Source organism: Molothrus ater, chromosome 28, assembly GCF_012460135.2.
Source record: "Molothrus ater isolate BHLD 08-10-18 breed brown headed cowbird chromosome 28, BPBGC_Mater_1.1, whole genome shotgun sequence".
Taxonomy (NCBI): domain Eukaryota; kingdom Metazoa; phylum Chordata; class Aves; order Passeriformes; family Icteridae; genus Molothrus; species Molothrus ater.
In genome coordinates, this window is record NC_050505.2 from 4,245,310 (window position 1) to 4,269,297 (window position 23,988).

The window sequence follows — 23,988 nt, forward strand, 5'->3', positions numbered from 1 at the left end:
CCGCCCATCGCCCTCTGCCCTTCCCCGCCGCCATGCCGGGCCGCTGCCGCCTCCTGACGCTGCTGCTCGCCGTGCTCTGCCCGCTCGCCCTCAGCCTCCGCCATGCGCCCTCCAAGATCGGTGCGAACGCAGACACAGCGGCCCATGGCCGCGGCCTCAGGGGAGCCGGTTGTCTCAGGGAGGGCGGCTCTGGGAGGGATCTGTGGGGGGAAAGCTCAGGGGGACCTCTTAAGCACATCTGTCAAAGGCGGTGTCACGGGATGGCCCTTCAAGGGATGAGGACATCTGTGAGGACCAGGGACTGCCACTGGGATCCCTTGAGGGGATCCGTGAGGAAGGAGTGAGCAGAGGATCCTTTATGGGACTTTGAGGGGATCTGTCATGGGAGGCCACTGAGGAGACCTATGTGGGTCAGGGAGTATGGGGGAGTGTCCCGTGAGGGATCTGAAGTGGGAGGACCCATGAGGGATCTGTGAGGGTCAGGGAGCTTGGGAGGGGGTCTGTGAGGAAGGTGCAATGGGGGGACCCCCTGAAGGTAAGGGGGGCCCGTGAGGGGATCTTTGAAGGGCAGGGGATATGAGAGGGGTTCCCTTGAGGGGATTGGGGTGGGGAGGCCATGAGGGGTCTGTGAGGGGGCTCCCTTGAGGGGATCTCTCATGCAGGGGGCTGTGAGGGATTTGTGAGGGGGTTCCCTTGAGGGGATATGTCGTGCAGGGGCCCGTGAGGGGTCTGTGAGGGGGTTCCCGTGAGGGGATTGGGGTGGGGGGCCCCATGAGGGGTCTGTGAGGGGGCTGTGTGAACTGGGCTCTCGTGGGGCTCTGAAGGTGACCGGGCCCCCTTCTCCCAGCCGTGGTGGGCGGCGGGATCGGCGGCTCGGCCGCCGCCTATTTCCTGCGGCAGAAGTTCGGCCGCAGCGTGCAGCTGCACGTGCTGGAGAAGGCAGCGCTGGGCGGCCGGCTGGACACGCTGGACATGGAGGGGGCCAGCTACGAGGCAGGGGGGTCTGTGATCCACCCCCTCAACCTGCACATGAAGCATTTTGTCAAGGAGCTGGGTGAGTATTGGCCCCCAACCCTGGCATCTCCCAGTCCCAAAACTGTGCCTCGATCTGGAAATTATCCCCCCGAGGTGCTCTGGGTCCCACTCTGCTGAGGGACATCCCCTTGGTAGCTCCTTATCCATCCCCACAGTCCTCATTTCCTTCTCCAGTAGCCCCCATATCTTCCCCAACAGCCTGCCCTTCTTTTCCCAATACCCTCCCATACAGTTCCCTAGTGATCACCCTTCTCCAATATCCCTCCCCAAATAGCCAACTTTGCTTCCCGAATAGCTCCCCATCACCTCCCCTATGCCCCCTGTGGTACCCCAGCCCCACTCCAGGCAAAGGAAACTCACATCCCAGTGGGAATGATCTGACCCCTCCCCACAGGTGACCCACAAATGGCATCATAAAGGTCCAAAATTCATCTCCAATCACTCCCTGGCCCATGATCAAGGGTTAATTCCCCTTTCCACTCTTTGGCACTCCAATCTTCAATCACTCACCCTTATCAGCTTGAAGCCAGGGGAAGTTAAAACTGAGGTGGAACAGCTCTACCCTTCCCTAAATTACCTTTTCCTGTCCTTTTCCCAAAGGCCTCTCGGTCGCCACACCCCAGGGCAGCCTCGCAGGCGTTTACAACGGGGAGGAATTTGTGTTTGAGGAGAGCAGCTGGTCCTTCATCAACCGCCCCAAGCTGCTGTGGCACTACGGCCTCAACCCCCTGCGCATGTCCATGTGGGTGGAGGACATCCTGGACAAGTTCATGAGGTGGGCTGGGGTCCTGAGGGTGAAGAAGTGGGAAAGGACCTTAAGGACACCTCATTCCATGGACACCTTCCTCTGTCCCTGGTGGCTCCAAGCTCCGTCCAGCCTGGCCTTGGACACTTTCAGGGGTGGTGCAGCCACTCCACCCTCATAAAAATCCCCAATATGGAACCCGAACCTGCCCTCTTGGGCCTCCAGGCCCTGCAGTCCCACAAAGCCACCCCGTGAGATCCCTGCAGCTGCCAGGGCCAGAGCTCAGTGACAGGGACAATTCCTGTGTGCACTGCCAGGATCTACCGGTACCAGATGCACGACTACGCCTTCAGCAGCAACGAGCGCCTGCTGCACGCCCTGGGCGGCGACGACTTCACGCGGCTGCTCAACCAGAGCATCGACGAGGCCATGCAGAAAGCGGGGTTCTCCCAGAAATTCATCAACCAGGTGGTGGGTCCGGCCATGAGGGTGAATTACGGCCAAGGGGTCGCCATCCCTGGCTTTGTAGGTGAGTGTTTGGAGGGAGCCTCCCATGCTGGATGTGGGAGAATGGATTGGAAGAGAACAGAGGTGGTGCTGTGGGCAGCCTTGTCCTTGATGAGTTGCAGCTGTATTCATCTCCAAAGAATGGAAGCAGCCTTGCCCTGGATAGGTCACCACCCTGTCCAGTAAGGATGTGTGGTATAAAAGAGTGGGTTGGGCAGCGGTGAGGAAGAGGAAGGAGGAAGAGAGAAGGGGAAGAGAGGAGTCTGTTGCATGTTGCTGCCCATTTACAGAGAAAAGATATGAAAGTTTACTGTAAAGGCTATGAAAGGGCTGATGCTGGCCACCATCTCTGGTATCAGTCATTTGAGCCCACTGTCAATGGGGAAAGGTTTGGAAGTTTTACTGAAGGATAATAAAGGGCTGGTGCTTGCCATGGGGAAAGTGATCTGGGTCCACCAACAGTTGGTGCCCTGTGTGAGGAGTGAAGACTGACAAAAGCTAACACTGACACCTGGGACATGGGTTCCAGCTGCCTGGGCTCCAAGCTCTGTGTCCCAAAGGGACGTTAATCCCCCCTGATTTTGCAGTTGGTTTTCCCAGTGTTTCCCTGCTGACAGAGGTGGTTTCCTTGCAGGTGCTGTGTCCCTGGCCGGGGTGCAGTCGGGCCTTTGGTCTGTGAAAGGGGGAAACAAACTCGTGTGCTCCGGCCTCATCTACTCCTCCAAGGCCGAGGTTATCCCTGCAACAGTCGTGTCCATAGAGCCAAAAACCAGACACAACCGTGGCGGTGAGTGGGGCTGGAGCTCCCTCAGTGGGGAGGGGATGGTGACACTGGAGAACAACCTCAGGCCCTTGGAGGGTTTCAAAATGAACATTCCTGCCTGAGAGGCTGGGGAGGGGCTGGGATGGGATTCCCAGGGGAGCTGTGGCTGCCCCTGGATCCCTGGAGCGGCCAAGGCCAGGCTGGATGGGGCTTGGAGCAGCCTGGGACAGTGGAAGGTGTCCCTGCCCTGGAACTGGATGGGCTTCAGGATCCCTTCCAGTCCAACCCATTCCATGAAATCGGGGCTCAAACCCAGCTGCACAAATTGATGAACCCAAACGTTGGTGGCATTTTGGGATGCAGTTGGGATTCCCTCCCAGCACGGGTCAGGATAACCGAGCTGTTCCCCACAGGGGACCCGGTGAAGCTCTACGAGGTCACCTACAACACGTCCTCGGGGCTCACAGGGGACACCTACGACATCGTCGTCATCGCGGCGCCGCTCGGCCGCAAGATGGCCAACATCACCTTCCGCAACTTCGACCCTCCCATCCCGGAATTCCCCAATCCCTACCACCAGACCGTCACCACCTTGGTGCACGGGCGCTTAAACACCTCCTTCTTTGGCTACCAGGACCCCCAGGATTTTCACCTTGGTGCCATTTTCACCACAGAAAACCCCAAACTCTTCATCAACAGCCTGGGTGTGGTGTCTCCTGTGGGGGACACGGGCACGGGCGGGCAGCTGCCGTTGCCCTCGGCCGTCTGGAAGGTGTTTTCCAACGAGGAGCTCAGCAAGGAGCAGCTCAGTTTGCTCTTCTCCTCCTACGACTCAGTGAAGGTGAAGCCGTGGCTGGCCTATCCCCAGTACAGCGCTCCCGAGAAGTTTCCTCCCATCGTCCTGCACGAGCAGCTCTACTACCTGAACGGGCTGGAGCGCGCCGCCAGCGCCATGGAGATGAGCGCCATCGCTGCCCGCAACGCCGCCCTGCTCGCCTTCCACCGCTGGCACGGCCACAGCGCCAGCGTCGACCAGGAGGACCTGCACGAGAGGCTCAAAACGGAGCTCTGACACACCCCCAGGGCTTAATTAACACTAACGAACTCTGTGCTGCGCCCCTCCAAGGAGGTGTTCCCTAGGATCACAGGATTCCTACGATTGGAAGGTCTTAAGATCACAATGACCTTCAAGCTGGTGTAATTAACTGTAATGAACTCCATCCTTCGTTCCTCCTAGGAGGTGTTTCATGGGATCATGGTATCCTTAAGATTGGAAGGTCTTTAAGACCATCAAGACCTTCAAGATCTTCAAAATGCTGTTGTTAATTCTAATGAACTCCATACTTCAACAAGGAGGTGTTTCATGGGATCCTTAAGGTTGGAAGACCATCAAGACCTTCAAGATCTTCAAGAACATCCAGACGATCAAGATGCCGTAATTAACTCCGAAGAACTTCATCCTTCACCCTTCCAAGAAGGTCATACATAGGATCACGGAATCCTTAAGGTTGGAAGATTTTCAAGACCCTCAAGATCAGCAAGACCTTCAGGATCTTCAAGATCATTGAGACCTTCAAGGTGCCGTAATTAAACTAATGAACTCCATACTTTGCCCCTCCAAGGAGATGTTTCATGGGATTCTTAACGTAGGAAGAGCATCAAGAACTTCAAGACCATCAAAACCCTCCAGGTCATCGAGACCTTCAAGATCAAGACCCTCAAGGTCATCAAGACCGTCAGCCCAACCGCGTTCACCATTGACGATCTCCTCAAGTGCCGCGTCCACGCGTTGTTTGGACACTTCCAAGGGTTGATGACTCTGCCACAACCCATGCTGGACAACCCTTCCTTCCATGACAAAATTCCTCCCAATATCTCTTCTTGACGTCCCCTGGTGCCACCTGGAAGCTGTTTGGCCACCTCTGGAGGGAGCAGGAGCATTGAAGTGTTCCCAAGTAAGCCGGGACATTTTCCTCACGCAAATTCCTGAGTTTTCCTCAAACTCCTTGGTTTATCCATGTCTGAGATTAGGGAATTCATTAAAAGTGCCATATTGACCCCAAAAGTGCCCTCCAGCTGGGAATATCGACTCCCTGGCTGTCCATCCCTCTGCCCCAACTTATCCTGCCAAAGAAAAATTCCTCAGGGAGAAGATGGGGTGCTGGGAGCTGCCAAAATGGGTGGGAAAGAGGAAAAACCACCAACATCCATCACTGTGTTCAGGTATGAAGGAGTTAATAAAGAATTTAACAATTTCCATGTTTTGAAGGAGAAAACCACCTAAAATAGCACAAATTCAACACCCACTTCCATAAAAAAGTTTTCCATGAGTTTTCCCAGGGTTGGGAGCAGAATTAACACCCAGCTGCCAAAAATTGATGTGAGAAAGGCTTGGATTATGTCAACCATTACAAAATTGATTTAATAACAAAACCAAACTAATTGTTCACTCCTGGGCGGCATCGTGGACAAGGGAATGGAAGCGGAGGGTGGGGATTTGGGGGTTTCCAGGGGTTTACACTCGTTCCAAAGCTTCCAGCATGATGATGCTGTTCCCTCGGATCACCTGCAAGGGGGAAGGTGAGAGCTGTTACCTCTGATCCAAGGGCTCCTTCCTTCCCCTTTGTTTCCCCAAAAATCCCTGAAAAATGTGGCTGGAACTCCCCCACAAGAACGAAAACAGACGGATTCCCCAGCTGACACATCCCGTTCCTGTTCCTCACCAAACTTCTGCTCATTCCACACATGGCTCCACCAGTGCTCCCAGTGCCCTCACCACCCTGCTCCCAGTGCTCCCAGTGCCCTCACCACCCCACTCCCAGTGCTCCCAGTGCTCCCAGTGCCCTCACCACCCCACTCCCAGTACTCCCAGTGCTCCCAGTGCCCTCTCCACCCCACTCCCAGTACTCCCAGTGCTCCCAGCGCCCTCACCACCATGCCGATGTTGTTCTGCTGCCCGCCCGCCGCCATCTCCACGCACTCGTCGATCACCAGGTTCATGAAGGGGTCGAAGCCCCGCAGGATGCCCTGCACGTGCCGGCCGCCGTTCAGCTTCACTGCGGGAACCCAGCGGTTAAAGGGGGACAGTTCCCAAACCGGGACGGTTTGCCCGCCCCCAAATCTGCAGCTAGGAATGAGTGGGACGTGCAAGGGGACGAATGGGAAGGATTGAGCACAACCCATAATGGGATAAGGGAAAAAGAGGGAATTTTCAACTCACATTATAGTTAAATTAATGAATTATGGCTTAATGAATGAATTAGAAATTTAATTAATGAGCTGTGAGGCATGAAATCAATCAGGGATGTTGCAGGGGGCAGACCCGAGCACCAGCCCCAGCAGCCGGGCCCCCCTCCCTGGACTCTGAGGGGTGGGCGGGGGTCCCCGGGCACCGTGAGGGGGGATCGGGGCGGGCAGGGGTCCCGGGGCAGAGGATCGGGATTTGATCAGTTCCAGAACTCACACGACAGCTTCTTGTCCATGAACCTGCAACGAGAAGGCAGCGGGTGAGCACCGGCGGGTGGGGACGGGCCAGGAGCCCCCCGCCATTATCCCCTCACGAACCGCCCCCAACCCTCCGCCACCATTACACCGGGACACCGGCCAGCGGCGGACCGCGCTGTTCCGGTGCCCGCTTCCCCGCACTGTGCCCGGCTCCCCTCGCCCCCCGGCGCGGCCCCGGCCCCTCCGGACGCACTTTTTCAGCTCGGGCGGGTGCGCTTTGCTCATGGCGCCCGCAGCCCCCGGCTCGTCTCTGCCGCGCGCTGCCGCGCTCCAACGTCAGCGCGCCGTGCGTCTCTCCGCGCCAGCCAATGGCGGCGCGCGGCGCGCTACCGCACGCACCCGAGTAGCGGCGCAGCCAGGGAAGGCAGCGGGGCGCAAAGGGGGGGAAGCAGGGGGCGGTGAGGGGAGTGCGCGGCTACACGGGGAGGTACGGCGACATGGCCCCATCGTGCGCGGCGCGTGTGTGCGCAGGTTGTGTGTGAATCTGCCTGTGTACGTGTGTGTCCACATGTGCACACGTGTGTGTGTGATATGTTCACATGTGCGCAGGGTCTTGGGCATTTCATCCTCCATAGCGGCGTCGCCTCCCTCCCGGGCTGTTCCCGCCCGCTGGAGCTGCCCCGTGAGCCCTGGGCAGCCCGAGCGACGCCGGCTCCTCGCAAGATGGCGGCAGGCGGGCGGGCTGAGGTGCCGGGGGGGCGGGAAAATTAAAGCAATGGAGTTAAACTGAAGTAATTAAAAGTAAATGAAGTAAAAGAAAGGACATTGGAATTTAGCATAAAAGAACGGATTTTGTAATTCAGGATAACAGAATTCAGGGGGATACAAAAGGTCCGTGGGCCCCCGGGAATCGAACCCGGGTCCCCCTCCACGGCCCGCCCACCGCCCTCTGCCCTTCCCCGCCGCCATGCCGGACCACCGCTACCTCCTGACGCTGCTGCTGCTCGCCGTGCTCTGCCTGCCCGCTCTCAGCCTCCGCCATGAACCCTCCAAGATCGGTGCGAACGCAGACACAGCGGCCCATGGCCGCGGCCTCAGGGGAGCCGGTTGTCTCAGGGACGGGGACCCGGGGAGGGATCTGTGGGGGGAAAGCTCAGGAGGGGATCTCTTAAGCACATCTGTCAAAGGCGGTGTCACGGGCTGGCCCTTCAAGGGATGAGGACATCTGTGAGGACCAGGGACTGCCACTGGGATCATTTAGGGGGAACTGTGAGGATAAAGGAGAATTCTTTGAGGGGCATTGAAGGGATCTGTTATGGGAGGCCCTGAGGGGATCTGGGTGGGTCAGGGAGTAATGGGGCATGGGGGTGTCCCTTGAGGAATCTGACGTGGGGGAACAGTGAGGGATCTGTGGGGGTCAGAGGAAGTTGAGCAGAGGATCCTTTGAGGGGATCTGTGAGGAAGGGGCGATGGGGGACCCCTCAAGGTCCTTGAAGGTCAAGGGAGGCCTGTGCGGGGACCTTCAAGGGGCAGGGGATATGAGGGGGGTCTCTTGAAGGGATTGGGGTGGTGGGGCCATGAGGGGTGTGTGAGGGAACTCCCCAGAGGGGATCTGTGGTGCAGGGGTCTGTGAGGGGTCTGTGAGGGGGTTCCCGTGAGGGGATTGGGGTGGGGGGCCCATGAGGGGTCTCTGAGGGGGCTGTGTGAACTGGGCTCTCGTGGGGCTCTGAAGGTGACCGGGCCCCCTTCTCCCAGCCGTGGTGGGCGGCGGGATCGGCGGCTCGGCCGCCGCCTATTTCCTGCGGCAGAAGTTCGGCCGCAGCGTGCAGCTGCACGTGCTGGAGAAGGCAGCGCTGGGCGGCCGGCTGGACACGCTGGACATGGAGGGGGCCAGCTACGAGGCAGGGGGGTCTGTGATCCACCCCCTCAACCTGCACATGAAGCATTTTGTCCAGGAGCTTGGTGAGCATGGACACCCCACCTTGGTGATATCCAGTCCCAAAATTGTCCCTCAGACCCAAAATGATCCCCTTGGGGTGCTCTGGGTCCCAATCTGCTGGGGCGATATCCCCTTGGTAGCCCCTTATCCATGCCCAGTAGCCCTCATATACTTCCCCAGCAGTTCCACATATCCAATTGCCTGCCCTTCTTTTCCCAATATTCCCCCCATATCCTTCCCCAAAAGTTCCAATCTTTTGCCCAATATTCCCCCCATACAGTTCCCTAATAATCACCTTTGTCCTATATCTGTCACTCACAGCCACTTTCCTTCCCAAAGAGCCCACCATCACCTCTCCCATGCCCCACTCCAGGCAAAGGAAACTCACATCCCAGTGGGAATGGTCTGACCGCTCCCCACAGGTGACCCACAAATGGCATCATAAAGGTCCAAAATTCATCTCCAATCACTCCCTGGCCCATGATCAAGGGTTAATTCCCCTTTCCACTCTTTGGCACTCCAATCTTCAATCACTCACCCTTATCAGCTTGAAGCCAGGTTACCTGAGGAACTGAAAACTGAGGTGGAACAGCTCTACCTTTCCCTAAATTACATTTTTCTGTCCTTTTCCCAAAGGCCTTTCAGCCAACACACTCCAGGGCAGCCCCTCAGGCGTTTACAACGGGGAGGAATTTGTGTTTGAGGAGAGCAGCTGGTCCTTCATCAACCGCCCCAAGCTGCTGTGGCACTACGGCCTCAACCCCCTGCGCATGTCCATGTGGGTGGAGGACATCCTGGACAAGTTCATGAGGTGGGCTGGGGTCCTGAGGGTGAAGAAGTGGGAAAGGACCTTAAGGACACCTCATTCCATGGACACCTTCCTCTGTCCCTGGTGGCTCCAAGCTCCGTCCAGCCTGGCCTTGGACACTTTCAGGGGTGGTGCAGCCACTCCACCCTCATAAAAATCCCCAATATGGAACCCGAACCTGCCCTCTTGGGCCTCCAGGCCCTGCAGTCCCACAAAGCCAGCCCGTGAGATCCCCGCAGCTGCCAGGGCCAGAGCTCAGTGACAGGGACAATTCCTGTGTGCACTGCCAGGATCTACCGGTACCAGATGCACGACTACGCCTTCAGCAGCAACGAGCGCCTGCTGCACGCCCTGGGCGGCGACGACTTCACGCGGCTGCTCAACCAGAGCATCGACGAGGCCATGCAGAAAGCGGGGTTCTCCCAGAAATTCATCAACCAGGTGGTGGGTCCGGCCATGAGGTACGCTTATGGCCAAGGAGTTGGCGTCAATGGCTTTGTAGGTGAGTGTTTGGAGGGAGCCTCCCATGCTGGTGTTGGGTTCCAGCTGCCTGGGCTCCAAGCTCTGTGTCCCAAAGGGACGTTAATCCCCCCTGATTTTGCAGTTGGTTTTTCCAGTGTTTCCCTGCTGACAGAGGTGGTTTCCTTGCAGGTGCTCTCCTTGCGGGCTGGTTGCAGTCGGGCCTTTGGTCTGTGAAAGGGGGGAACAAACTCGTGTGCTCCGGCCTCATCTACTCCTCCAAGGCCGAGGTTATCCCTGCAACAGTCGTGTCCATAGAGCCAAAAACCAGACACGACCGTGGCGGTGAGTGGGGCTGGAGCTCCCTCAGTGGGGAGGGGATGGTGACTGGAGAACAACCTCAGGCCCTTGGAGGGTTTCAAAATGAACATTCCTGCCTGAGAGGCTGGGGAGGGGCTGGGATGGGATTCCCAGGGGAGCTGTGGCTGCCCCTGGATCCCTGGAGCGGCCAAGGCCAGGCTGGATGGGGCTGGGAGCAGCCTGGGCCAGTGGAAGGTGTCCCTGCCCTGGAACTGGATGGGCTTCAGGATCCCTTCCAGTCCAACCCATTCCATGAAATCGGGGCTCAAACCCCCAGCTGCACAAATTGATGAACCCAAACGTTGGTGGCATTTTGGGATGCAGTTGGGATTCCCTCCCAGCACGGGTCAGGATAACCGAGCTGTTCCCCACAGGGGACCCGGTGAAGCTCTACGAGGTCACCTACAACACGTCCTCGGGGCTCACAGGGGACACCTACGACATCGTCGTCATCGCGGCGCCGCTCGGCCGCAAGATGGCCAACATCACCTTCCGCAACTTCGACCCTCCCATCCCGGAATTCCCCAATCCCTACCACCAGATCATCACCACCTTGGTGCACGGGCGCTTGAACACCTCCTTCTTTGGCTACCAGGACCCCCAGGATTTTCACCTTGGTGCCATTTTCACCACAGAAAACCCCAAACTGTTCATCAACAGCCTGACCCTGGAGCCCCCCGTGGGGGACACGGGCACGGGCGGGCAGCTGCCGTTGCCCTCGGCCGTCTGGAAGGTGTTTTCCAACGAGGAGCTCAGCAAGGAGCAGCTCAGTTTGCTCTTCTCCTCCTACGACTCGGTGAAGGTGAAGCCGTGGCTGGCCTATCCCCAGTACAGCGCTCCCGAGAAGTTTCCTCCCATCGTCCTGCACGAGCAGCTCTACTACCTGAACGGGCTGGAGCGCGCCGCCAGCGCCATGGAGATGAGCGCCATCGCTGCCCGCAACGCCGCCCTGCTCGCCTTCCACCGCTGGCACGGCCACAGCGCCAGCGTCGACCAGGAGGACCTGCACGAGAGGCTCAAAACGGAGCTCTGACACACCCCCAGGGCTTAATTAACACTAACGAACTCTGTGCTGCGCCCCTCCAAGGAGGTGTTCCCTAGGATCACCGGATTCTTAAGATTGGAGAGTCTTTAAGATCATCTTGACCTTCAAGATCTTCAAGAACATCAAGACCTTCAAGCTGGTGTAATTAACGCTAATGAACTCTGTGCTGCGCCCCTCCTAGGAGGTGTTTCATAGGATCATGGGATCCTTATGACTGGGAGGTCTTCAAGAACATCATGACCTTCAAGATCTTCAAGAACATAAAGACCTTCAGGATGCCGTAATTAACACTAATGAACTCCATACTTCACCCCTCCAAGGAGATGTTTGATAGGATCACAGGATCCATATGGTTGGAAGGTCTTCAAGATCATCATGACCTTCAAGATGCTGTAATTAACTCTAATGAACTCCATACTTTGCCCCTCCAAGGAGATGTTTCATGGGATCAGGGGATCCTTAAGTCAGACGAGTTTCAAGGACTCCAAGACCTTCAGGATCTCCGAGATCATCAAAACTTTCAAGGCCATTAGGATCTTCAAGACCCTCAAGAACATCAAGACCTTCAAGATCATCAGAAATTCCTCAGGGAGAAGATGGGGTGCTGGGAGCTGCCAGAATGGGTGGGAAAGAGGATAAACCACCAATATCCATTGCTGTGTTGAAGTATGAAGCTAATAAAGAATTTAATAACCTGAGCGTTCTTTAAGGAGAAAACCACCAAAACCAGAACAAACTCAACACCCACTTCCATAAATGAAAAAGTTTTCCATGAGTTTTCCCAGGGTTGGGAGCAGAATTCACACCCAGCTGCCAAAAATTGATGTGAGAAAGGCTTGAATTAGGTCAAATATTACAAAACTGATTTAATAACAAAACCAAATAATTGTACACTCATGAGCAGAGTCTTGGACAAGGGAATGGAAGTGGTGGGTGGGGATTTGGGGTTTTCCAGGGGTTTACACTCGTTCCAAAGCTGCCAGCATGATGATGCTGTTCCCTCGGATCACCCGGAAGGGGGAAGCTGAGAAACACCCAAAGCTCTGCGGAATTCCCATTCCTGTCCCTCACCAAACTTCCCGCTCATTCCGCATACACGGCTCCACCAGTGCTCCCAGTGCCCTCGGCACCCCGCTCCCAGTGCTCCCAGTGCTCCCAGTGCCCTCGGCACCCCGCTCCCAGTGCCCTCGGCACCCCGCTCCCAGTGCCCTCGGCACCCCGCTCCCAGTGCCCTCGGCACCCCGCTCCCAGTGCCCTCGGCACCCTGCCGATGTTGTTCTGTTGCCCGCCTGCCGCCATCTCCACGCACTCGTCGATGGCCGTGGGGGTCTCCGGGCACCGTGAGGGGATCGGGGCTGCGGTCCCCGGGCACCGTGAGGGGGGATCGGGGCGGGCAGGGGTCCCGGGACAGAAGATCGGGGTGGGATCAGTTCCAGAACTCACACGACAGCTTCTTGTCCATGAACCTGCAACGAGAAGGCAGCGGGTGAGCACCGGCGGGTGGGGACGGGCCAGGAGCCCCCCGCCATTATCCCCTCACGTACCGCCCCCCCTCCGCCCCCATTGCAGCGGGGTACCGGGCAACGGCGGTGCACGCCGAGACACCGGCCAGCGGCGGACCGCGCTGTTCCGGTGCCCGCTTCCCCGCACTGTGCCCGGCTCCCCTCGCCCCCCGGTGCGGCCCCGGCCCCTCCGGACGCACTTTTTCAGCTCGGGCGGGTGCGCTTTGCTCATGGCGCCCGCAGCCCCCGGCTGCCGTGCGTGCAGCCAATGGCGGCCCACGGCGCGCTACCGCACTCACCCGAGTAGCGGCGCAGCCGGGGAAAGGCAGCGGGGCGCAAAGGGGGGGAAGCAGGGGGCGGTGAGGGGAGTGCGCGGCTACACGGGGAGGTACGGCGGCATGGCCCCCACCGTGTGCGGCGCCTCCGGGCACGCGGTGTGCGCGTGTCCAGGTGTGCACACGTGTGTGAGTCTGTGCCCAGGTGTGCGCACCTGTGTGAGTCTGTGCCCAGGTGTGCGCACACCTGTGTGCGTCTGTGCCCAGGTGTGCGCACATGTGTGTTTGAGTGTGTCCCTGTGTGTGTAAGTGTGCATGGCCCCGGGTCACCTCAGGCCAGCGCGGGACCACCTGCACACCCCACAGCTGTACCTGCACACACCTGCACACCCCACTGTGCCCAGGCATCACCTCCCAGTGCCTCCCATCACCTGCAGCGTGCTCTCACCACCCACCCCATCACCCCCATCATCCCCAGTGCCCCGCATCATCCCCACAGTGCCCCCATCACCTGCAGTGTCCCCTCACCACCCACCCCATCACCCCCAGTGCCCCGCAGTGCCCCCCAATTCCCCCTATTCTCCCCCATCACCTCCAGTTCCCCCTATTCTCCATCACCCCCAGTTCCCCCCATCACTCCCAGTTCCCCCAGCAGCACCCGCAGTTGTTGGGAGGTGCCACCTTGGCCTTTAATGAGCGTGTGCTGCGGGGGTGTCCCCGGGGTGTCCCGGGGCTGTCCCCGCTGTCACTGCTGGATGTTGGCCAGCCCGTCCCGCATCTTCTTGGCCATGGCGGGCACGAGGCGCAGGTGCTGCTCCCCGCAGGTGGCCAGGCAGGCGTCCAGCTGGCCCCGCACGCGTGGCTCCGAGCCCCCCGAGTCCAGGGCGTCCTTGGCCTGGTCCGAGCACTGCAGCGAGCAGCGGCTCAGCCGGTCCTGGGGATGGCACGGTCACTGGGGGGACAGCGGGGACTGGGGACACTGGGGGGGACTGGGGACACTGGGGGGCAGCAGCTCAGCCTGTCCTGGGGATGGCACGGTCACTGGGGACACTGGGGGGTCAGCAGGGGACTGGGGAGCAGTGGCTCAGCCGGTCCTGGGGACAGCACGGTCAGTGGGGGGACAGTGGGGACACTGGAAGTCAGGACAGGACTGGAGGGGTAGGGGGATACTGGAGGGGTAGCAGGGGACTGGGGGTCAGCAGGGACTGGGGCGTTGGGGCACATTGGGGGGGTCAGGGGATGGACTGGGGGTGGGGGGCACGGGGTGGATTTAGGGGGCACAGAAAATGCACTGGGGGTGCAGGGATTGGGCGCTCATGTCCTACCCAGGGTCCAGTTCTGTCCCCAGGGGTCCCAGTGCTGTCCCCAGGGGTCCCGGTGCCCCCTCCTCACCTGGAAGTGCTCGAGCTCGGCGGTGACGATGGCCTGGGCGCGGGCCAGGGGCGCGTGGCAGCGCTCGATGCAGCGCTGCACCTCCTGCATGGAGGCTGCGGCGTCCTCGCAGCACCGCGCGCTGCAGCGGAACATGGCGCCCTGGGGACACGGGGTGAACGGGGGACAGGGGGTAAACGGGGGGCACCTGGGGACAGGGGTCACAGTGAGGGTTAACAGGGGGCACCCTGGGGAACATGGGGTACGCTGGGGACAAGGGGTTAATAGGGTGTGTTGGGGGGCATGGGGTGTGGAAGGCACAGGAGGTGTTTAGGGGGCACAGGAGATGCACTTGGGCGACACAGGATGTATTTATGGGGCACAGGAGATGAACTTTGGGGGCCACAGGGTGTGTTTAGGGGGCACAGGGTGTGTTGGGGGGCACAGGGGATGTCTGAGGGGTATAGGAGATGCACTAGGGAGGTACAGGGTGCATTTAGCGGGCACAAGGGGATGAACTGGGGGGGCACAGGGTGTGTTTAGGGGGCACAGTGTGTATTAGGGGGCACCGGGGATGCACTTGTGGGACACTTGGGGGGCACAGGGAAGGTGTGAGGGGTACAGGAGATGCACTGGATGGGGCACAGGGGATGCACTTGGGGGGCACAGAGGGTGTATGTGGGGGTCACAGTGAATTGGGGGGGGGGTCTCAGGGTGTGTATGGGGGAGGTCACAAAGAACTGGGGGGGCCCCAGTGATTTTGAGGGGGGATCTCAGTGAATTGGGGGGAGGTCTCAGGGTGTGTACGGGGGCCGGTCCCGGCTCTGCTCGGGCACCCACGTGTGTGTGTGGGTGCCCCGAACCCCTCCCTGCGTGACCCTCCCGTGTCCCCCGGGTGTCCCCGGTACCTGCATGCCGCGGATCTGCTCCCGCTCCAGCCCCTGCACCGCGCTCTCCACCGCGGCCTGCACCCGGCCCTGCGCCGCCTCCGCCATGGACCCGCTCTAAACCTTAAACCCGCCCTAAACCTGGCCTAAGACCGCCCTAAACCCGCCCCGAACTGCCCTAAACCCCCCGCAAATCCTCCCTAAACCCGCCCCGAACCCGGCCCTCCTCCGCCATGGGCCCGCTCCGCGGCCTAAGCCCGCCCTAAACCCGCCCCGATCCGCCCTGAACCCGCCCTAAAACCTGCCCTGAACCCGCCCTAAAACCTGCCCTGAACCTGCCCTAAAACCCGGCCCAAACCCCGGCCCAAACCTGCCCTAAAGCCCGCCCGAAACGTGCGGGAATCGCCTCAAAATCTGTCCCAAACCCCCCGGGAACCGCCCCAAAACAGCACCCTCGTTACGGGCTCAGAACCCTTTTGGGGTAGCTCAGGACCCTCTTTTTGAGGTTAGGCCTCCCCTTTTGGGGTCAGAACCTCCCTTTTAGGGTCAAAATCCTTTTTTGGGGCGGTCAGGACCCTCCCCCTCCAGCCCCGCCCCTTCCCCCTCACATACGAGGGCGTGGCTTTCACGCTAGGGGCGTGGCCTGATTGCATGGGCGTATCCTGCATGCGAAAAACCCGAGCGCTCCTCCCTTTATGGGCGTGGTCACCACAAACCACGCCCACAGGCTGAACCCAACACCCGTCCCTCACCTCACATCAAGGGCGTGGCCTCACTGTGAGAGGCGTGGTCTCGCGTGTGGGCGTGCCTTGCATAGTAATGAGTATTAGCCTCACCCATTGTGGGCGTGGCCATATCAGACCACGCCCCCGCTCGGCGCTGCCGGTAAGGGAAGGGGGAGGGGAGGGCAGGGGGCGGCCCCGGGGGGGTCCCCAAAGCTCGGGGGGGCTCTGGGGGTCCCCAAAAAGTCCCCAAACCCCCCCAGGACCCCCCAAATCACGAGGACCCCCCCCCAAAATCCCGGGGGAACCCCAAAACCTCCCGGTCCCGCCCCCGTAACCTTTGCCCCCCCCCGCCCCCCCTGCCCCCCTAAAATTTGGGGTCGCCCGGAACTTTTGGGGTCCCCTCGGCCCTTTTGGGGACCCCGATAAACTTTGGGGTCCCCTTCTGCTTTCCAGGGTCCCTTTTGGGGTCCTCTCAACTCTTGGGGTCCCCCCGGAACCCTTAAATGTTTCTGCCCCCCCTTTTTGGGCTCACCCGGAACTTTTGGGGTCCCCCTGTCCCCATCTTTTGGGATCCCCCATAACCTTTGGGGTCCCGGGGAGGATTTTGGGGTCCCGGGGGGGTTTTTGGCGTCCGGGGAGGTTTTTTGGGGTCCTGGGTGGGATTTTGGGGTCCCAGGTTTTGGGGGGTCCGGGAGTTTTTTGGGGGGTCCCGAAGCTTTTTAAGGGTACCGGATTTTTTGGGATCCCGGGAATTTTTCTGGGGTCCCGGATTTTTTTGGGATCCCGGGATTTTTTTTGGGGTCCCGAATGGGATTTTTGGGGTCCCAGATTTTGTGGGGTCCGGGAGTTTTTTGGGGTCTGGGTTTTTTTGGCATCCCGAAGCTTTTTAAGTATCTCGGATCTTTTGGGGTCCGGAGTTTTTTTGGGAGGTCCTGGATTTTTTTGGGGGGATCGCGGGGAGTTTTTCAGGGGATCCCGAGCGGGATTTTTGGGGTCCCAGATTTTTTGGGGCCCGGCTTTTTTTTGGTATCCCGTTTTTTTGGGGGAGATCCCGTTTTTTGGGGGGGAGTCCCGGGTGTGATTTTTTTGGAGATCCCGCGTAGTTTTTTTGGGGGTTTTTTTTTGTGTGTTCCGGGCAGGTTTTTTCCGGTTGGAATTTTTGGGGTGTCGGGGGTGATTTTTGGGGTCCCCTCCCCCCGTTTCCTGTCCCGGCGGGGGCGGAAGCGGCCGCGGGTGACGCGGGTGACACGGGGACGGTGACGCGGGGTGGCCGCGGGGACACCGGCGGGACGGTGGCACCGGGAGGTGACAGAGGGGGGGTGGCGGCACCGGGACACCGGGGGGGGGCACGGTGGCACCGGGTGGTGGCACCGGGAGGTGGCACCGGGTGCCCGCGGGGACACCGGGAGGTGACGCGGGCTGGTGACAGCGGGAGGTGACAGCGGGAGGTGACAGCGGGAGGGGCGGCGGCTGCAGGTGCGGGGGGGGTCGGGGAGACCCCCGGAGCCCTCGCTGTGCCCCTCCCCCTCCTCGCTGTCCTTCCTCCTTCCTCCTCCGCGCCCTCCCTCGCTCCCCCAGCACTTCCTCCCTCCCTCTCTCCTTCCTCCTCTCTCCTTCCTCCTCCTCTCCTTCCTCCTCCTCTCCTTCCTTCCTTCCTCTCTCCTTCCTCCCTCCCCCTCTCCTTCCTCCTCCTCTCCTTCCTCCCTCCCTCTCTCCTTCCTTCCTCTCTCCTTCCTTCCTCTCTCCTTCCTCCTCCTCTCCTTCCTCCTCCTCTCCTTCCTTCCTTCCTCTCTCCTTCCTCCCTCCCCCTCTCCTTCCTCCTCCTCTCCTTCCTCCCTCCCTCTCTCCTTCCTCCCTCCCTCTCTCCTTCCTCCCTCTCTCCTTCCTCCTCCTCTCCTTCCTCCCTCCCTCTCTCCTTCCTCTCTCCTTCCTCCTCCTCTCCTTCCTCCCTCCCTCTCTCCTTCCTTCCTCTCTCCTTCCTCTCTCCTTCCTCTCTCCTTCCTCCTCCTCTCCTTCCTCCCTCCCTCTCTCCTTCCTCCCTCCCTCTCTCCTTCCTCTCTCCTTCCTCCTCCTCTCCTTCCTCCCTCCCTCTCTTCTTCCTCTCTCCTTCCTCCCTCCCCCTCTCCTTCCTCCCTCCCTCTCTCCTTTCCCTCCTTCCTTCCCCTCTCCTTCCTCCCTCTCTCGAATCCTTTTTCCTCCATCCTTCCCTCCCTCTCCCCACCCTTTTTCCTCCTCGCTTTCTCCTTCCCACTCTCCCTCCTCCTTCCTTCCCCCTTCCCTCAACCCTCTCTCCCTCTTCCTCCCATCCCTCCTTTCCTCCTCCATCCCTCTCTCCCTCCTTCCCTCCCTTCCTCCTCTCCCCCTCCATCTCCATCCCTCTCTCCCCCTCCTCTCCCTCCCCCTGCCCCTCTCACCCCTCTCCTCCTCTCCCCAGGGTCTCCCCACGCCATGGTCACTCCTCCGGCCACTCCAGCCACTGCACAGCCACTGCCTGAGGTCCGGCCCTGACCCATGGTCACTCCTCTGGCCGCTGCACAGCCACTGTCCCCTCTCCGGCCGTAGGGAGGGTCCGGCAGCGCCCATGGTCACTCCTCTGGCCGCTGCACAGCCACTGTCCCCTCTCCGGCCGTAGGGAGGGTCCGGCAGCGCCCATGGACCCCCCCAGGGCCCCCCCTGCCCCCCCCGTGGCGCTGACGGCGCTGGACGCCATCGCCTTCTCGGGGGGAGGGGCCGAGAGCCCCGCACGGACACCGCTGACCACGGCACTGACCCCCACACTGACCCCCACACTGACCCCCACACTGACCCCCACACTGACCCCCACAATGACCCCCACACTGACCCCCACAATGACCCCCACACTGACCCCCACACTGGCCCCCACAATGGCCCCCACAATGGCCCCCACAATGGCCCCCACAATGACCCCCACACTGACCCCCACAATGGCCCCCACACTGACCCCCACAATGGCCCCCACAATGGCCCCCACAATGACCCCCACACTGACCCCCACAATGACCCCCACAATGACCCCCACAATGACCCCCACAATGGCCCCCACAATGACCCCCACACTGACCCCCACAATGACCCCCACAATGGCCCCCACAATGACCCCCACAATGACCCCCACAATGACCCCCACACTGACCCCCACAATGACCCCCACAATGGCCCCCACACTGACCCCCGCACGGACACCGCTGACCCCTGCACTGACCACTGCACTGAGCCCTGAAGTGACCCCTGAGCTGACCACTGCACTGACCCCCACCCTGACCCCCACCCTGACCGTTGCTCCAAACCCCACCTTGGCCCTGTCCTTGACCTCCACCTTGACCTCTGCCCCGGGCCCGGACGTGTTCTGGGCCAGCCTGCTCCGTGCCCAGCTCTGCGTCCAGGAGCTCCAGGGGGCCATCGAGGGACAGACGGACACCGGGGACCACCACCAGGATGGGCCTGGGAGCATCTCCCAGGAGCGCCAAAGCCACGAATCCACGTTTGAGGAGATCTTCCAGGTATTCTTGGATGAGAACATCTCACCCAAACCCATGGATGAGGACATCCCACCCAAATCCATGGATGACAGCGTCTCACCCAAACCCATGGCCACACATGAGGACATCCCACCCAAATCCATGGCCATGGATGAGAACGTCTTCCAGGTGTCCAAATCCGTGACCATGGATGGGAACATCTCCCAGGAGCTCCAAAGCCATGAGTCCGCGTTTGAGGAGATCTTCCAGGTGTGCATGGGTGAGGACATCCCCTCCGAACCCACGGCTGTAGATGAGGACATCCCACCCAAATCCATGGCTGAGGATGAGGACATCCCATGCAAATCCATGTTGATGGATGAGAACATCTTCCAGGTGTCCACAGATGGTTCCGTCCCACCCAAATCCATGGCCATGGAGCTCTCTCAGGAGCTCCAAGACCATGAATCCATGTTTGAGGAGATCTTCCAGGCGTGCATGGACGAGGACATCCCACCCAAGCCCATGGCCATGGGTGAGAACGTTTTCCAGGTGTCCATGGATGAGGACATCCCACCCAAATCCACAGCCAAGGATGAGGACATCCCACCCAAATCCACAGCCACGTTGGAGAACAGCTTCCAGTTGTCCACAGATGGGTCCATCCCACCCAGTTCTATGCCCAAGCATGAGGACATCCCACCCAAGCCCACGACTGTGGGTGGGAGCATCTTCCAGGAGCTCCAAAGCCATGAATTCACATTTGAGGACATCCCGCATGTGTCCATGGATGAGGACATCCCACCCAAATCCATGGATGAGGACATCCCACCCAAATCCATGCCCATGGATGAGAACGTTTCCCAGGTGTCTACAGATGGATCCATCCCACCCACGCCCATGACCATGGACGGGAGCATCTCCCAGGAGCTCCAAAGCCATGGATCCACCTTTGAGGACGTCCTGCATGTGTCCATGGATGAGTCCATCCCACCCCAGGCCGTTCCCGTGGACCAAAACTTTGAGTTCCTCTTTGGGAGCATCTCCCACACGCCCATGGGTGGGGACACCTCATCCTGGCCCATGAGCATGGATGGGATCACCTCACCCCAGTTCATGACCACGGATGGGACCTTGTCTCCAGAGCACCTGGCCGTGGATTCAAGGATCTCACCTGAGCCTGTGACCATGGATGGTCCCGCCTCACCCAGGTCCGTGACCCCTGATGGAGCAATTTCTCCAGAGAACGTTCCCATGGATTCCAGGCTCTCCCCCAGTCCCATGGCCATGGATGGTCCCATCTCCCCCAGGCCCCAAGCCCCCAAACTCAGCCAGGAGGGAGAGGAAGGTGACGACGCTGGTGACGACCACCACGCCAACGATGACCATGATGACCACCATGACCACCATGACTGTGATAACCGCGATGGCCACAATGACCTCGATGACCACCATGACCGTGATGACCATGATAACCACCATAACCATGATGACCACCATGACCTCAATGACCACAATGACTCCAGTGACCTCAATGACCATAATGACAGTGATGACCACCATGACCACGATGACCACAAAGACCATGATGACCACCATGACCTCAGTGACCACCATGACCACCATGATCTCAATGACCTAGATGACCATAAAGACCATGATGACCACCAGGACCATGATGACCACCATGACCTAGATGACCTCAATGACCACAATGACCACAATGATCTAGATGACCACAATGACCTAGATGACCACAAAGACCATGATGACCACCAGGACCATGATGACCACCATGACCTAGATGACCACAATGACCTAGATGACCACAAAGACCGTGATGATCACAATGACCATGATGACCACCATGACCATGGTGGCTCCTCCCATGAAGATGAAGACAAGGAGAACCTGGATGAGGAGGACCTGGATGAGAAGGATGTGGATGATGAGGAGAACCTGGATGAGAAGGATGTGGATGATGAGGAGGACCTGGAGGAGGACCTGGATGAGGAGGACCTGGATGAGGAGGACCTGGATGAGGACGAGGAGCCCCATTTCCACACCAACCCCCTGTTCCAGCACCCGCTGCCCCCGGGGGTGCCCCCCTGGCGTCCCCACGGTGCCGCCCTCGATGCCACCCTCGGGTGTCACCCCCCAGGAGCAGCCACCACCGCGGGCTGGGGTGAGTGTGGTCCCCCCAGATTTGGGGGTGAGGGTTGGGTTAATCTGGGGGGGTCCCCACCAATCCTGATGGGGACCCCCCTGTGGTGTCTTCTCCATCCCCAGGACCACCCAGAACCCCGGAATTCGGGGACACCCCGGATCCACCTCTGGAATTTGGGGACCCCCCGGAATTTGGGGACCCCCTGGAATTTGGGGACCCCCCGGAATTTGGGGACCCCCTGGAATTTGGGGACCCCCTCTTGGTGTTTTCTCCTCCCCCAGGACCACCCAGAACCCCGGAATTTGGGGACACCCCAGATCCGCCTCTGGAATTTGGGGACACCCCGGATCCGCCTCTGGAATTTGGGGACCCCCCGGAATTTGGGGACCCCTTGGATCCACCCCTGGAATTTGGGGACCCTCCCAAATGGGTGGACTCAAAATGGGGGGGACTGGACCCCCCCACCCCCCGGGAGGAGCCCCCCAGTTCCTGGGACCCCCCAGATTTACCCCAAAAAGAGGGACCCCAAAACCTCCCAGATTTACCCCAAAAAGAGGAACCCCAAATCCCCCCAGAACCCCCAAATTGGCCTCAAAAAGAGGGACCCCGAAAACCCCAAATCCCCCCAGATTTGCCCCAAATCCCCCCAGATTTACCCCAGAAAGTGAGACCCCAAAACCTCCCAGATTTACCCCAAAAAGAGGGACCCCGAAACCTCCCAGAACCCTTAAATGTGCTCCAAAAAGAGGGACCCCCAAATCCCCCCAGATTTACCCCAAAAAGAAGGACCCCAAAACCCCCAAATCCCCCCAGTTTTGCCCCAAAAAGAGAGACTCCAAAGCCTCCCAGATTTACCCCAAAAAGAGGGACCCCAAATCCCCCCAGATTTACCCCAAAACCTCCCAGATTTACCCCACAAAGAGGGACCCCAAAACCTCCCAGAACCCCCAAATGTGCCCCTAAAAGAGGGACCCCAAAGACCCCAAAACCTCCCAAATTTATCCCAAAAAGAGGGAGCCCAAAGCCCCCAAATCCCCCCAGTTTTACCCCAAAAAGGGAGACCCCAAAACCTCCCAGATTCACCCCAAAAAGCGGGAGCCCAAAACCTCCCAGATTCACCCCAAAAAGGGAGACCCCAAAACCCCCAAATCCTACCAGATTTACCCCGAAAAGGGAGACCCCAGAGCCCCCAAAGCCCCCCAAATTTACCCCAAAAAGAGGGACCCCAAAACCTCCCAGAACCCCCAGATTTACCCCAAAACCTCCCAGATTTGCCCCTAAAAGGGAGACCCCAAAACCTCACAGATTTACCCCAAAAAGAGGGACCCCAAAACCTCCAAATCCCCCCAAGTTTACCCCAAAAAGAGGGACCCCAAAACCTCCCAGAACCCCCAAATCTACCCCAAAAATTGGGACCCCAAATTCTCCCAGAACCCCCAAACTGGCCCCAAAAAGAGGGACCCCAAAACCCCCAAATCCCCCCAGATTTGCCCCTAAAAGAGGGACCCCAAAGACCCCAAATCCGCCCAGATTCACCCCAAAAATGGGAACCCCAAATCCCCCCAAAATGGGGACCCCAAACCCCAAATTTCCCCCCAAAATGGGGGGTCCAGAGCCCCCCCCACCCCCTCACCCCCCTTAAACCCCCCCAAAGCCCCCGGGGCCCCCCCAAAACCCCCCTGAGCCCCCCCAGAACCGTTCAGGACCCCCCAAAAATCCCCCAAAATCTCCCCAGATCCCCCAGGACCCCCCCAAAACCCTTCAGGACCCCCCAGAAATCCCCCAAATCCACCCCAAACCCCCTCTGAGCCCCCCCAAATCTCCCCTAAGCCCCCCAGAAATCCCCCAAATCCACCCCAAATCCCCCCAGGACCCCCCAAAATCCCCTCAGGACCCCCCAGAAATCCCCCAAATCCACCCCAAATCCCCCCAGGACCCCGGGATTTTTGGGGGGTCACCCCCTGACCCCGAGGAGCCGCCCCCCAAAACCAGCCCGGACCGGGACCCCCGTCGGGTGAGGAACCCCCCGAGACCCCAGACCCAATTGGGGACCCCCCAAACCCTTCCTGCCCCCCCCATCTGAGCCCCCAGACCCATTTGGGACCCCCTCCCTTTTCCCCCATTGTCCCCCCCCAATTTGGGGACCCCAAATCCCCCCGGGACCCCCCAAAATCCGCATTTCCCTCCGAAAAAACCCAATTTTTTTTCCCCCAAAATCCCCAAATTTCCCGCCCCAAAATCCTTTCCCCGACTCCCCAAAAAATCCCTTTTCCCCCCCATTTTTTCCCCCCAAATTCCCATTTATTTTTCCCCAAAACCCCACGGGTTTTTTTGTCCCAAACCCCCGTTTTTCCCCAAAAAATCCCATTTTCCCCCCTGAATCCCAATTATTTTTTCCCAAAACCCCTTTTTTTCCCCCCAAAATTCCCATTATTTCCCCCCAAAATCCCATTTATTTTCCCAAAAAGATCCCCAAT

General features: G+C 59.4%; 5 protein-coding genes across 5 annotated transcripts; 3 read left to right on the forward strand and 2 right to left on the reverse strand.

The window, feature by feature from the left end:
* The first annotated feature begins 31 nt into the window (after positions 1-31).
* PCYOX1 (prenylcysteine oxidase 1) lies at positions 32-5,305 on the forward strand. The gene is made up of 6 exons (XM_036396534.2): positions 32-120; positions 848-1,054; positions 1,636-1,810; positions 2,098-2,309; positions 2,922-3,074; positions 3,464-5,305. Exons 1-6 carry the CDS (start codon positions 33-35, stop codon positions 4,120-4,122), a joined length of 1,494 nt encoding a protein of 497 aa, XP_036252427.2. The 5' UTR covers position 32; the 3' UTR covers positions 4,123-5,305.
* A 141-nt stretch (positions 5,306-5,446) lies between these two features.
* On the reverse strand, positions 5,447-6,833 carry SNRPG (small nuclear ribonucleoprotein polypeptide G). The gene is made up of 4 exons (XM_036396609.2): positions 6,748-6,833; positions 6,514-6,536; positions 5,982-6,106; positions 5,447-5,616 (listed from the first exon to the last, which is right to left on the reverse strand). Exons 1-4 carry the CDS (start codon positions 6,777-6,779, stop codon positions 5,566-5,568), a joined length of 231 nt encoding a protein of 76 aa, XP_036252502.1. The 5' UTR covers positions 6,780-6,833; the 3' UTR covers positions 5,447-5,565.
* A 507-nt stretch (positions 6,834-7,340) lies between these two features.
* LOC118695179 (prenylcysteine oxidase 1-like) lies at positions 7,341-11,803 on the forward strand. Its single transcript, XM_036396607.2, has 6 exons — positions 7,341-7,552; positions 8,250-8,456; positions 9,070-9,244; positions 9,532-9,743; positions 9,893-10,045; positions 10,435-11,803. The coding sequence occupies exons 1-6, from the start codon at positions 7,462-7,464 to the stop codon at positions 11,091-11,093; spliced, it is 1,497 nt and encodes a 498-aa protein (XP_036252500.1). The 5' UTR covers positions 7,341-7,461; the 3' UTR covers positions 11,094-11,803.
* A 143-nt stretch (positions 11,804-11,946) lies between these two features.
* On the reverse strand, positions 11,947-15,275 carry FAM136A (family with sequence similarity 136 member A). The gene is made up of 4 exons (XM_036396608.1): positions 15,162-15,275; positions 14,275-14,415; positions 13,564-13,816; positions 11,947-12,571 (listed from the first exon to the last, which is right to left on the reverse strand). The coding sequence occupies exons 1-3, from the start codon at positions 15,246-15,248 to the stop codon at positions 13,628-13,630; spliced, it is 417 nt and encodes a 138-aa protein (XP_036252501.1). The 5' UTR covers positions 15,249-15,275; the 3' UTR covers positions 11,947-12,571; positions 13,564-13,627.
* A 3,543-nt stretch (positions 15,276-18,818) lies between these two features.
* LOC129046963 (microtubule-associated protein 1A-like) lies at positions 18,819-23,507 on the forward strand. The gene is made up of 2 exons (XM_054517542.1): positions 18,819-21,529; positions 21,634-23,507. Exons 1-2 carry the CDS (start codon positions 18,835-18,837, stop codon positions 23,151-23,153), a joined length of 4,215 nt encoding a protein of 1,404 aa, XP_054373517.1. The 5' UTR covers positions 18,819-18,834; the 3' UTR covers positions 23,154-23,507.
* Positions 23,508-23,988: the final 481 nt, after the last annotated feature.

Bases quoted from the DNA above. Each gene is read 5' to 3' on its own strand.
- SNRPG (XM_036396609.2), bottom strand. From the start codon at position 6,779: ATGAGCAAAGCGCACCCGCCCGAGCTGAAAAA. The intron at 6,107-6,513 runs GTGAGTTCTGGA...GGGTTCCCGCAG, and splicing joins CATGGACAAGAAGCTGTCGT to TGAAGCTGAACGGCGGCCGG. The intron at 5,617-5,981 runs GTGAGGGCGCTG...TCCCCCTTGCAG, and splicing joins AGAACAACATCGGCATGGTG to GTGATCCGAGGGAACAGCAT.
- FAM136A (XM_036396608.1), bottom strand. From the start codon at position 15,248: ATGGCGGAGGCGGCGCAGGGCCGGGTGCAGGCCGCGGTGGAGAGCGCG. The intron at 14,416-15,161 runs GTACCGGGGACA...CCGTGTCCCCAG, and splicing joins AGCAGATCCGCGGCATGCAG to GGCGCCATGTTCCGCTGCAG. The intron at 13,817-14,274 runs GTGAGGAGGGGG...TGCCATCCCCAG, and splicing joins CCGAGCTCGAGCACTTCCAG to GACCGGCTGAGCCGCTGCTC.
- LOC129046963 (XM_054517542.1), top strand. From the start codon at position 18,835: ATGGCCCCCACAATGGCCCCCACAATGACCCCCACACTGACCCCCACA. The intron at 21,530-21,633 runs GTGAGTGTGGTC...CTCCATCCCCAG, and splicing joins AGCCACCACCGCGGGCTGGG to GACCACCCAGAACCCCGGAA.
- LOC118695179 (XM_036396607.2), top strand. From the start codon at position 7,462: ATGCCGGACCACCGCTACCTCCTGACGCTGCTGCTGCTCGCCGTGCTC. The intron at 7,553-8,249 runs GTGCGAACGCAG...CCCTTCTCCCAG, and splicing joins CCATGAACCCTCCAAGATCG to CCGTGGTGGGCGGCGGGATC. The intron at 10,046-10,434 runs GTGAGTGGGGCT...TGTTCCCCACAG, and splicing joins AACCAGACACGACCGTGGCG to GGGACCCGGTGAAGCTCTAC.
- PCYOX1 (XM_036396534.2), top strand. From the start codon at position 33: ATGCCGGGCCGCTGCCGCCTCCTGACGCTGCTGCTCGCCGTGCTCTGC. The intron at 121-847 runs GTGCGAACGCAG...CCCTTCTCCCAG, and splicing joins CCATGCGCCCTCCAAGATCG to CCGTGGTGGGCGGCGGGATC. The intron at 2,310-2,921 runs GTGAGTGTTTGG...GTTTCCTTGCAG, and splicing joins CGCCATCCCTGGCTTTGTAG to GTGCTGTGTCCCTGGCCGGG.